General features: G+C 46.1%; 1 protein-coding gene across 1 annotated transcript in view; it reads right to left on the bottom strand.

The window, feature by feature from the left end:
- LOC311139895 (zinc finger matrin-type protein 4-like) overlaps positions 1-11,412 on the bottom strand; it is a gene marked incomplete at both ends in the record, with an annotated part of 156,977 nt that extends 145,565 nt beyond the window's left edge. Inside the window, 2 exons of the mRNA XM_084174892.1 lie at positions 2,285-2,377; positions 11,308-11,412. Coding sequence (XP_084031018.1) covers positions 2,285-2,377; positions 11,308-11,412 — 198 coding nt within the window. The remainder of the gene's footprint in view (positions 1-2,284; positions 2,378-11,307) is intronic.
- Between the last annotated feature and the right edge of the window lie 2,087 nt (positions 11,413-13,499).

The following is a 13,499-nucleotide window of genomic DNA, read 5'->3' on the forward strand; positions in this document are numbered from 1 at the left end:
ACCTCTATGCGGACGACAGCATTTTGTATACATCTGGCCCTTCATTGGACACTGTGTTAACAAACCTCCAAACGAGCTTCAACGCCATACAACACTCCTTCCGTAGCCTCCAACTGCTCTTAAACACTAGTAAAACTAAATGCATGCTCTTCAACCGAACGCTGCTTGCACCCGCCCACCCGACTAGAATCACTACTATCGGCGGGTCTGACCTAGAGTATGTGGACAACTACAAATACCTAGGTGTCTGGTTAGACTGTAAACTCTCCTTCCAGACTCACATTAAGCATCTCCAATCAAAAGTTAGATCTAGAATCGGCTTCCTATTTCACAACAAAGCCTCCTTCACTCATGCTGCCAAACATGCCCTCGTAAAACTGACTATCCTACCGATCCTTGAGTTCGGCGATGTCATTTACAAAATAGCCTCCAACACTCTACTAAGCAAATTGGATGTAGTCTATCACAGTGCCATCCGTTTTGTCACCAAAGCCCCATATACTACCCACCATTGTGACCTGTACGCTCTTGTTGGCTGGCCCTCACTACATATTCGTCGCCAAACCCACTGGCTCCAGGTCATCTATAAATCACTGCTAGGCAAATCCCTGTCTTATCTTAGCTCACTGGTCACCATAGCAACACCCACCCGTAGTCTGCGCTCCAGCAGGTATATCTCACTGGTCATCCCCAAAGCCAACACCTCCTTTGGCCGCCATTCCTTTCAGTTTTTTGCTGCCAATGACTGGAACGAACTGCAAAAAACTCTGAAGCTGGAGACTCTTATCTCCCTCACAAAATTTAAGCGTCAGTTGTCAGAGCAGCTTACCGATCACTGCACCTGTACACAGCCATTCTGAAATTAGCCCACCCAACTACCTCATCCCCATATTGTTATTTATTTTGCTAATTTGCACCCCAGTATCTCTATTTGCACATCATATGTTGCACATCTATCATTCCAGTGTTAATACGAAATTGTAACTCTTTTGCACTATGGCCTATTTATTGCCTTACCTCCATAACTTACTACATTCGCACACACTGTATATATATTTTCTGTTTGTATTTTTGACTTTATGTTTTGTATTCCCCATATGTAACTCTGTGTTGTTGATTTTATTGCACTGCTTTGCTTTATCTTGGCCAGGTCGCAGTTGTAAATGAGAACTTGTTCTCAACTGGCTTACCTGGTTAAATAAATAAAGAGTTTAACTGATAACTACATGCGTTTCCCCCCTACCTCTTAAATGCTGCATATTACTGACCGTGCATGATGTGTATATTTGACTGTTGTTTGTATCCTGTTGTTAAACCTATTGTGTGTTATACGTGCTGCACTCGCTGTCTGACAGGTCGTCATTGTAAAAAATAATTTGTATGAATAAAGGTGAAATGAAAAATATAAAAGTGAGTGCATGTGCGGATGTGTAATCCCATCCCACCTGGGGATAGTCTGTAGCTGTGTGTGTGTGTTTGTGTTGCCCAGTGCCTCCGGACTAGAGCACAGCTGCCAAACTCTCTATCTGTCTACTGGAGGCCATGGCAGGGTAGGTCACTGCACAACCTCTGTGTGTGTGTGTGTGAGTGTGTGTGTGTGCTTGCGTGCGTGTGTGTGTGAGAGGAGTCCAAAATACACGCAAGCACACAATCACGCACATGCACACACACACACACACACACACACACACACACACACACACACACACACACACACACACACACACACACACACACACACACACACACACACACACACACACACACACACACACACACACACACACACACACACACACACACACACACACACACACACACACACACACACACACACTCTCACAGACCCTCAGGGCTCTCTGGCTTCCTGTAACTCTCTCTGGAGCCAGTATGAATGGAGAGCCTATAGCTTTACACAGACACCCTATCTACTTCGACTTCAACTCCTAGTCTACTCCTGGCCTCTAAAAGAGAAAACTCTTACCTGCACTGTGGACTAAATTATGCCAAAGTCACTACCTCCTGAGGAAAAGACAGAAAGAAATGTTCTAGTAAAATCCATTTTAAATCCATGCTCAGGAGACTGTTATACAGTACTACTGAACTGTGAGATCTCATAACTTGCTAAATTAAGTCGATTCATCATTTAATGGTTTTGTTAAAGATTGTTCTTGGGAGAGATTAGGAAACCACAGAGTGAGGGCAACAACACTGTGAGTGTATGAGTGTGTGCGTGATTTCGGTGTGTGTGTGCGTATGTGTGTATATGCGTGTGTCTACATACCGGGTTGTCTGGTCTCAGTCTCTTGGACGGTGGGCCTCCGTCTTCTGGATGTAACATGTAAAAGAGACGGACCTTGTTGGCATGTTTCTTACTCTGAGAGCGAGAGAGAGAGAGAGAGAGAGAGAGAGAGAGAGAGAGAGAGAGAGAGAGAGAGAGAGGTTTTATTGGCAAGTTTATTTTCATTCACTACAGTAATCAGTGCTTCAACATATATTCCATCTCTTCTCAACTGCACAGTTGATAAACACTATGGTTTACCTCACTGCTTACAGCAACCAATTATAAATACTGGTTTGACTTTAGGGCTAACCAATCAGAAAGATTGTTGCCTCACAGCGGGCCAATGAAACACATTGGCTTACCTCACAGTGGACAATCAAAAACACTGTATGACCCTGTCATAAGCTGACTGGATCCCCGGGCTTACATCAGAATCCACAAACATTGTTTTTTGGTGTGTGTGTGTGTGCTATTACTCTTTTATACCATCAGTATAACTTTATGTGAAATGACAGTGGAATGTCCTTGACGCTGATAACCTTCACTTTAATACAGAGCAGTGAAAATTACTGGGTACGCACTAGGTACATGCTTCGAAATAGATTCCTGGTGTGTGTGTGTGTGTGTGTGCGTGCGTGCGTGCCTGCCTGCCTTCATGTGTGTATGTCCATGCCTGTGTGTGTGTGTGTGTGTATGTGTGTGTGTGTGTGTCATAGCTGTCCATAACCCTATACTGATATCTCCTTACATTGCCAAGCAGTCACATTCAGTCCCCACTAATACCCTATTATATCATTTGTGTGACTATTCCTAAGGAGGCATGGAAGAGAAGAAGAGAAAGACAAAGGTAGGTTGAGTGAGATTGAATATAGGGAGGAATATAGTGAATGAGAGAGGGATAGACTGATAGAGCAGGAGAGTGGTAGAGGAGAGATGGTGAGAGGAGCAAGATAGTATGAGTGTGTGTACAATGAGTGTGTGTACAGTGAGTGTGTGTACAGTGAGTGTGTGTGCAGTGAGTGTGTGTACAGTGAGTGTGTGTACAGTGAGTGTGTGTACAGTGAGTGTGTGTACAGTGAGTGTGAACAGTGAGTGTGTGTACAGTGAGTGTGTGTGCAGTGAGTGTGTGTACAGTGAGTGTGTGTACAGTGAGTGTGTGTGCAGTGAGTGTGTGTACAGTGAGTGTGTGTACAGTGAGTGTGTGTACAGTGCGTGTGTACAGTGAGTGTGTGTACAGTGAGTGTGTATACAGTGATCATGGAGAAGAAAAAGAGGGAGAGAAGAGAGGTGGAGGGAGAAAGAGAAGAGAGGGGGAGGGAGAAAGAGAAGAGTGGTGGAGGGAGAAAGAGAAGAGAGGTGGAGGGAGAAAGAAAAGAGAGGGGTAGGGAGAAAGAGAAGAGAGTTGGAGGGAGAAAGAGAAGAGAGTTGGAGGGAGAAAGAGAAGAGAGGTGGAGGGAGAAAGAGAAGAGAGGTGGAGGGAGAAAGAGAAGAGAGGTGGAGGGAGAAAGAGAAGAGAGGGGGAGGGAGAAAGAGAAGAGAGGGGGAGGTTGAAAGAGAAGAGAGGTGGAGGGAGAAACAGAAGAGAGGGGGAGGGAGAAAGAGAAAGAGAAGAGAGGTGGAGGGAGAAAGAGAAGAGAGGTGGAGGGAGAAAGAGAAGAGAGATGGAGGGAGAAAGAGAAGAGAGATGGAGGGAGAAAGAGAAGAGAGATGGAGGGAGAAAGAGAAGAGAGATGGAGGGAGAAAGAAGAGAGGGAGGGAGAACGAGAAGAGAGGTGGAGGGAGAAAGAGAAGAGCGGCAAAGAGAGAGGTAATGCTGGGGCTGAGTCTAAGAGGTACTAGGGACACACACACACACTCACTCCTGGCGATCTGAAAGTGCACTAAAGTGATGTGACGGAAAGAGGAGCCGGGAGGGAGGCAGGTTAGGCAGGCAGGCAGACAGACAGACAGGCAGGGAGAAGATGGTATTTGACTCCCAGGGGAAAGATCTAATGAGGGCAGTGGAGCAGCAAGACTGGACTGGACACAGGCATGTTATCACCCACTGCCAGCACTCCGTTATTCATCTATCCATCCATCCATGCATCCATCCATCTGGCATTATGGCCGTGTCGAAATCTGTCTTGTCTACTAATGACTAAAACTTCATACTGTGTACTTACAGCGCATTCGGAAGGTATTCAGACACCTTGACTTTCTCCACATTTTGTCATGTTACAGCCTTATTCTAAAATGGATTAAATATTTTTTTCCTCAGCAATCTACACAGAATACCCAAAAATTACAAAGTGAAAACAGGTTTTTAGAATATTTTGCAAATAAATAACATAAATACTATATTTACATACAGTTGAAATCGGAAGTTTACATACACCTTAGCCAAATACTTTTAAACTCAGTTTTTCACAATTCCTGACATTGAATCCTAATAAATATTCCCTGTCTTAGGTCAGTTAGGATCAATACTTTAAGAATGTGAAATGTCAGAATAATAGAAGAGAGAATGATTTATTTCAGCTTTTATTTATTTAATCACATTCCCAGTGGGTCAGAAGTTTACATACACTCAATTAGTATTTGGTAGCATTGCCTTTAAATTGTTTAACTTGGGTCAAACATTTCGGGTAGACTTCCACAAGATTCCCACAATAAATTTGGTGAATTTTGGCCCATTCCTCCTGTCAGAGCTGTGGTAACTAAGTCAGGTTTGTAGGCCTCCTTGCTTGCACACGCATTTTCAGTTCTGCCCACAAATGCTCTATAGGATTGAGGTCAGGGCTTTATGATGGCCACTCCGATACCTTGACTTTGTTGTCCTTAAGCCATTTTACCACAACTTTGGAAGTATGCTTGGGGTCATTGTCCATTTGGAAGACCCATTTGTGACCAAGCTTTAAAATTAATCTATTTTGTGAAGTGCACCAGTCCCTCCTGCAGCAAAGCACCCCCACAGCATGGTGCTGCCACCCCGGTGCTTCACGGTTAGGATGGTGTTCTTTGGCTTGCAAGCAGCCCCCTTTTTCCTCCAAACATAACAATGGTCATTATGGCCAAACAGTTCTATTTTTGATTCATCAGACCAGAGGACATTTCTCCAAAAAGTACGATCTTTGTCCCCATAGTTGCAAATCGTAGTCTGGCTTTTTTATGGCGGTTTTGGAGCAGTTGCTTCTTCCTTGCTGAGCGGCCTTTCAGGTTATGTCGATATAGGACTCGTTTTACTGTGGATATAGATGCTTTTGTACCTGTTTCCTCCAGCATCTTCACAAGGTCCTTTGCTGTTGTTCTAGGATTGATTTGCACGTTTCACACCAAAGTACGTTCATCTCTAGGAGACAGAACGCGTCTCCTTCCTGAGCGGTATATGATGGCTGCATGGTCCCATGGTGTTTATACTTGCGTACTATTGTTTGTACAGATGAACGTGGTACCTTCAGGCGTTTGGAAATTGCTCCCAAGGATGAACCAGACTTGTGGAGGTCTACAATTGTTTTTCTGAGGTCTTGGCTGATTTCTTTTGATTTTCCCATGATGTCAAGCAAAGAGGCACTGAGTTTAGGCCTTGAAATACATCCACAGGTACACCTCCAATAGACTCAAATGATGTCAATTAGCCTATCAGAAGCTTGACATCATTTTCTGGAATTTTCCAAGCTGTTTAAAGGCACAGTCAACTTAGTTTATGTAAACTTCTGACCCTCTGGAATTGTGATACAGTGAATTATAAGTGAAATAATCTGTCTGTAAACAATTGTTGGAAAAATGACTTGTGTCATGCACAAAGTAGATGTCCTAACCGACCTGCCAAAAATATAGTTTGTTAACAAGAAATTTGTGGAGTGGTTGAAAAACAAGTTTTAATGACTCCAACCTTAGTGTATGTACATTTCCGACTTCAATTGTAAGTATTCAGACCCTTTGCTATGAGACTCGAAATTGAGCTCAGGTACATCCTGTTTCCTTTCTTCATCATTCTACAACTTGATTGGAGTCCACCTGTGGTAAATTCAATTGATTGGACATGATTTGGAAAGGCACACACCTGTCTATATAAGGTCCCACAGATGACAGTGCATGTCAGAGCGAAAACAAAGCCATGAGGTCGAAGGAATTGTCTGTAGAGCTCCGAGACAGGATTGTGTCGAGACACAGATCTTGGGAAGGGTAGCAAAACATTTCCGCAGCATTGAAGGTCCCCAAGAACACAGTGGCCTCCATCATTCTTAAATGGAAGAAGTTTGGAACCACCAAGACTCTTCCTAGAGCTGGCCGCCCGGCCAATACTGAGCAATCGGGGGAGAAGGGCCTTGGTCAAGGAGGTGACCAAGAAACCGATGGTCACTCTGACAGAGCTCCAGAGTTCCTCTGTGTAGATGGGAGAACCTTCCAGACAACCATCTCTGCAGCACTCCACCAATCAGGCCTTTATGGTAGAGTGGCCAGACGGAAGCCACTCCTCAGTAAAAGGCACATGACAGCCCGCTTGGAGTTTGCCAAAAGGCACCTAAAGGACTTTCAGACCATGAGAATTCTCTGGTCTGATGAAACCAAGATCGATCTATTTGGCCTGAATGCCAAACGTCACGTCTGGAGGAAACCTGGCACCATCCCACGTTGAAGCAAGGGATGTTTTTCAGTGGCAGGGAATGGGAGAAAAGTCAGGATCGAGGAAACGATGAATGGAGCAAAGTACAAAGAGATCCTTGATGAAAACCTGCTCCAGAGTGCTCAGGACCTCAGACTGTGGCGAAGGTTCAACTTCCAACAGGAAAATAACCCTAAGCACACAGCCAAGACAACGCAGGAGTGGATTCGGGACAAGTCTCTGAATGTCCTTGAGTGGCACAGCCAGAGCCCGGATTTGAACCCGATCGAACATCTCTGGAGAGACCTGAAAATAGCTGTGCAGCGATGCTCCCCATCCAACCTGACAGAGCTTGAGAGGATCTGCAGAGAATAATGGGAGAAACTCCCAAAATACAGGTGTGCCAAGCTTGTAACTTCATACCAAAGAAGACTTGAGGCTGTAATCGCTGCCAAAGGTGATTCAACAAAGTGCTGAGTAAAGGGTTGACTAACCGGTGCCCCCGCACATTGACTCGGCACCGGTACACCCTGTATATAGCCTCGCTATTGTTCTTTTTACTGCTGCTCTTTAATTATTTGTTACTTTAATTTTGTATTATTTTATATATTTTTTGGTAGTCTTTCTTAAACCTGCATTGTTGGTTAAGGGCTTGTAAGTAAGCATTTCACTGTAAGGTCTACACCTGTTGTATTCGGCGCATGTGATTAATAACATTTGATTTTATTGTATTTGAATACTTACGTAAATGTCATATTTACCTTTTTTATTTTTGTATACATTTGCAAAAAAAATATCATTATGGGGTATTGTGTGTAGATCAATGAGGGGAAGAAACAATTTAATCAATTTTAGAATGAGGCTATAACGTAACAAAATGTGGAAAAAGTCAAGGGGTCTGAATCATTTCCGAATGCACTGTATCATACTACATTGTCAACTCGAACCTTCAGCTCCCTCCACAGATTTTCTATGGGATTAAGGTCTGGAGACTGGCTAGGCCTTAGCAGGCCTTAGCAGAAAAACACCCCCAAAGCATAATGTTTCCACCTCCATGTTTGACGGTGGGGATGGTGTTCTTGGGGTCATAGGCAGCATTCCTCCTCCTCCAAACACGGTGAGTTGAGTTGATGCCAAAGAGCTTCATTTTGGTCTCATCTGACCACAATACTTTCACCCAGTTCTCCTCTGAATCTTTCAGATGTTCATTGGCAAACTTCAGACGGGCATGTATATGTGCTTTCTTGAGCAGGGGGACCTTGCGGGCGCTGCAGGATTTCAGTCCTTCACGGCGTAGTGTGTTACCAATTGTTTTCTTGGTGACTATGGTCCCAGCTGCCTTGATAATTGACAAGATCCTCCCGTGTAGTTCTGGGCTGATTCCTCACCGTTCTCATGATCATTGCAACTCCATGAGGTGAGATCTTGCAAAGAGCCCCAGGCCGAGGGAGATTGACAGTTATTTTGTGTTTCTTCCATTTGCGAGTAATCGCACCAACTGTTGTCACCTTCTCACCAAGCTGCTTGGCGATGGTCTTGTAGCCCATTCCAGCCTTGCGTAGGTCTACAATCTTGTCCCTGACATCCTTGGAGAGCTCTTTGGTCTTGGCCATGGTGGAGAGTTTGGAATCTGATTGATTGATTGCTTCTGTGGACAGGTGTCTTTTATACAGGTAACAAACTGAGATTAGGAGCACTCCCTTTAAGAGTGTGCTCCTAATCTCAGCTCGTTACCTGTATAAAAGACACCTGGGAGCCAGAAATCTTTCTGATTGAGAGGGGGTCAAATACTTATTTCCCTCATTAAAATGCAAATCAATTTATAACATTTTTGACATGCGTTTTTCTGGATTTTTTTGTTGTTATTCTGTCTCTCACTGTTGAAATAAACCTACCATTAAAATTATAGACTGATCATTTCTTTGTCAGTGGGCAAACGTACAAAATCAGCAGGGGATCAAATACTTTCTTCCCTCACTGTATATACTCCCTCTGTCATTTGTCTTTGTCGGTCATTGTATATGTTGCTTGTTTTTCTGAGTACTTTATATTTTGCACTGTGGGTTTCGTTCCGCATCAAGCTATGGTGCTTTAATAAATTCAGTAGTTCTAAACCTGTGATTGCCTCCTGCCTACTCCTCTCTACACTTGTGACATAATGACAGACCCAAGAAACCAGGAGGCAGCAGGACATCCCGACCTCTCCGCTGTTGGAGCAAAGCTCCTACAGCACGACTCGTGCCTGGAGCACCTCGGGACTGCCATGGACGAGGTGATCCGGACCGTACACCAACTGCAGGCTACATCTCCACCTTCCCAGCTCCTCACGGTCGTTCCAGCCACCCCACCACCATCTACATCATCCGGTCCGATCAGCAACGTCCACCTGCCCCTCCCGGAGCGGTTAGACGGCACCCCAGCTCACTGTAGGGGGTTTCTCCTGCAGTGTGACCTCCACCTTGCCGGGACGGCCTCCGAGAGGGACAAGGTGGCCTTGGGGATTTCAGTGCTGACAGGCCGGGCTCTGGAGTGTGCGCACGCTGTCTGGGAGAGGGACGGTCCAGAAGTACAGTCCTATGAGCGCTTCACCAAACTCTTCCATGCCATTTTAGACAATCCAACTGATGGCCGAAAGGGAGGTGAGCGTCTCCTCCGTCTGCACCAGGGGTCCAGGACAGCGTCTGAGTACGCTCTGGATTTCCGGACGGTGGCTACGTTCACTGGCTGGAACGACCAGGCCCTGTTGACAGTTTTCCACAGCGGGCTACAGGCGGACGTCCAGACTGAGCTGGCCTGTCGCGATGAGGACCTCACGCTGGACCAGCTCATCGCCATGGCCATCTGCCTGGATAATCTCCTGTGTGCCTGTCGTCGCCCATCCCAGGGGTTCGGGTCTCTCCCAGGAACCTCCAGCGAGACTGAGCCCATGGAGGTGGGCATGACAAACCTTCCCCCAGAGGAACATCAACGGCGCCGTCAACAGGGTCTCTGCTCCTACTGCGGGGAGTCGGACCACCCCTGGAACACCTGTCCCAGAAGAAGAACCAGGCAAGGAAGCAACAGACCCGAGGAGGGCTCCTGCACCTTCCCAGGTAGGCGTGGATGTGCCTTGCTCCCCTCTGTCCACCCAGCCCGTACTGTCACCTTCCCAGACTATCCTGGTCCCCCACTGAGTCCTGCCCTAGTGGACTCAGGTGCTGCAGGCAATTTCCTAGACCGGTCAGTGGCCTTATCATTATGCATTCCTCTAGTCCCTTTACAACTCCCTATCCCAGTCGATGCCCTAGACAACCATCCCCTAGGAACAGGACTGGTGCGCCAGACCACGATTCCCATTTCCCTCACAGTTGATCACAACCACCATGAACGCATCACGTTCCTCATCTTAGACTCTCCTGCACACCCCGTAGTTTTAGGTCTCCCCTGGTTACAGTTGCATAACCCCAGTATATCGTGGACAGAGAGGACGTTGTTGGGTTGGTCGCAGGAGTGTCAGGGGAGGTGTCTCTCGGTGTCTATCTGTGCCACCTCCGTGGAAAGTCCGGACCAGGCCACCCGAGTCCCTATCCCGGAGGAATACCGACAGGTTGCTTTTTCAAAGACTCGTGCCACATGCCTGCCCCCTCATCGCCCATGGGACTGCACTATCGACCTACAGCCTGGTTCTACCCTCCCACGTGGGCACATCTACCCTTTCGCATACAGAGACCGAAGCCATGGATGTCTACATCCAGGAGACGCTGGCCCAAGGATTCCTCCGTCCGTCCACCTCTACGGCCTCTTCCAGCTGCTTTTACGTGAAGAAGGACGGAGGTCTACACCCGTATCGATTACTGGACACTGAATAAGGCTACGGTTAAATTCAGTTATCCCCTGCCTCTCATACTCCCTGTGATCGAACAGATGCACGGTGCAAAGTACTTTACCAAATTGGATTCACGCAGTGCCTACAACCTAGTGCGCATCAGAGAGGGGGATGAATGGAAGACCGCCTTCAACAATTAGGCCTTGAAATACATCCACAGGTATACCTCCAATTGACTCAAATGATGTCAATTAGCCTATCAGAAGCTTCTAAAGCCATGACATCATTTTCTGGAATTTTCCAAGCTGTTTAAAGGCACAGTCAATTTAGTGTATGTAAACTTCTGACCAACTGGAATTGTGATACAGTGAATTATAAGTGAAATAATCTGTCTGTAAACACAATAAAACTTTCTATGCCTACTTATTAGAACGCAAGTACGGGTATTTGGACACGGCCTATCTCTCTCCCTCTCATGGTAACTCCCTGCACCACGGCCTCCCCTCTTGATAACCCCACACCCTCTGTCCTCCTCCTCTCTCTCAGGCCTCTTCCTCTCTTTCTCTTTCCGTTTGGTGGTGCTTGCATATGTATGAGTGTGTGTATGAGTGTGAGTGTGTGATGTAGACTCACCTCGTAGTGTGCTGTGCGTTGCGACTCGGAAATGAGCTGGGCATTACAGATGTTACAGTAACTCTCTGTGAACAGTCCTCCTTCCACCACCCCAGCAGACTTCATCTGAAGACATGCACACACAGAATAAACACGCACACTTAAACCAATGTATCATCTTGTCAGGATACAGTGCATACGCACAGTTAGGACACACCAAATCTGAATACTCTAAAACAAATCCCGTACACATATCTGTTCTGAACATTGCTTCCACCAGAAAGTGACAGAGGTCAAGTTACCTAAGTCAGCATCTAATTTATTAAAACGATAATTGTTTGCGCCATTGACAAGGTACAGTACGTAGTGATAGAAACACACTTATGAGAGAGGTAAGTAGGGTAAAGTTGAAAACAATGACAAGCATCATTGAACTCCTGAGGGAATATATGCCAATCAAAGCATCTCTCATATTCTGTAGTTAAATAACTTGATTGACAGGCTAGATCCAACCAACCTGCAAAATAAACATGGTCAATTAATCTCCACATTAATTAAGAAGACATCACGACTGATAGAACATAATAATCTGCCGAAATATCTCAACTCCCCCTGTGGGTATAACATGTTGCATGGAGGTCTGTCTGAGTAGACTGAGGGCAATCGGTGATGAGATTAATTAAATGATAGTAGGAGAGAGAGGGGGGAGAGACAGAGAGAAACAAAGAGAGAGGGGGGGGGGGGGGGGGGGGGGGGGCAGGAGAGGGGTGAGATGGAGAGAGAGAGAGGGAGAGAGGGATAGAAAGAGATCATTACCATATTTATCTCACTTCGCTTTAGCAACAGTGGCTTTGTCATTCATGCTAATACAGCTTATCTGAGACAGAGAGAGAGAGAGAGAGAGAGAGAGAGAGAGAGAGAGAGAGAGAGAGAGAGAGAGAGAGAGACAGAGAGAGAGAGAAAAAGAGGGGGGAGAGAAAGAGAGAGACCGGGGGAGTTGAGGGAGACAGAAGGGGAATGACAGAGAAAGTGAGAGAGAGAGTGAGAGAGATAGGGATAGGGGGAAAACAGAGAACGATGGAGAGAGCGAGAGGGGGGAGAAAGAGAGGGAGGGAGAGAGAGAGAGGGGGGAGAGAAAGAGAGAGAGGGAGAGAGAGGGGGAGAGGGAGAGAGAGCGGAGAGGAGATGAAAAAGACAGAGAAACTGAGGGAAAGTGAGAGAGGAATAGAGCCAGAGAGTGAGCGAGAGAAGGATATGTATATAGAGAAACAGAGAGAGAGAGAGACAGAGACAGAGAGAGGAGAGAGAGGAGAGAGAGGAGAGAAGGGGGATTGAGATTCAAGCTGTTGCAGAGGAGAGAGAATAGACAGTGAAAAACACATTCAAAGAAAGAACAGACACAGTGCATTCAGAAAGTATTCAGACCCATTGACTTTTTTCACATTTTGTTACATTACAGCTTTATTCTAAAATTGGTAAAATTGTTTCCCCCCTCATCATCAATCTACACACAATTACCCATAATGACATTTACCCATAGTGAAATATCACGTTTACATAAGTATTCAGACCCTTTACTCAGTACTTTGTTGAAGCACCTTTGGCAGCGATTACAGCCTCAAGTCTTCTTGGGTATGACGCTACAAGCTTGACACACCTGTATTTAGGCAGTTTCTCCTATTCTTCTCTGCATATCCTCTCAAGCACTGTCAGGTTGGATGGGGAGCGTTGTTTCCTCCAGACGTGATGCTTGGCATTCAGGTCAAAGAGTTCAATCTTGGTTTCATCAGACCAGAGAATCTTGTTTCTCTTGGTCTGAGAGTCCTTTAGGTGCCTTTTGGCAAACTCCAACCGAGCTGTCATGTGCCTTTTACTGAGGAGTGGCTTCCGTCTGGCCACTTTACCATAAAGGCCTGATTGGTGGAGTGCTGCAGAGATGGTTGTCCTTCTGGAAGGTTCTCCCATCTACACAGAGGAACTCTGGAGCTCTGTCAGAGTGACCATCGGTTTCTTGGTCACCTCCCTGACCAAGGCCCTTCTCCCCTGATTGCTCAGTTTGGCTGGGCGGCCAGCTTTAAGAAGAATCTTGGTGGTTCCAAACTTCTTCCATTTAAGAATGATGAAGGCCACTGTGTTCTTGGGGACCTTCAATGCTGCAGACATGTTTTGGTACCCTTCCCCGGATCTGTACCTCAACACAATCCTGTCTCGGA

Source organism: Coregonus lavaretus (assembly GCF_964263955.1).
Source record: "Coregonus lavaretus genome assembly, chromosome: 1".
Classification (NCBI taxonomy): domain Eukaryota; kingdom Metazoa; phylum Chordata; class Actinopteri; order Salmoniformes; family Salmonidae; genus Coregonus; species Coregonus lavaretus.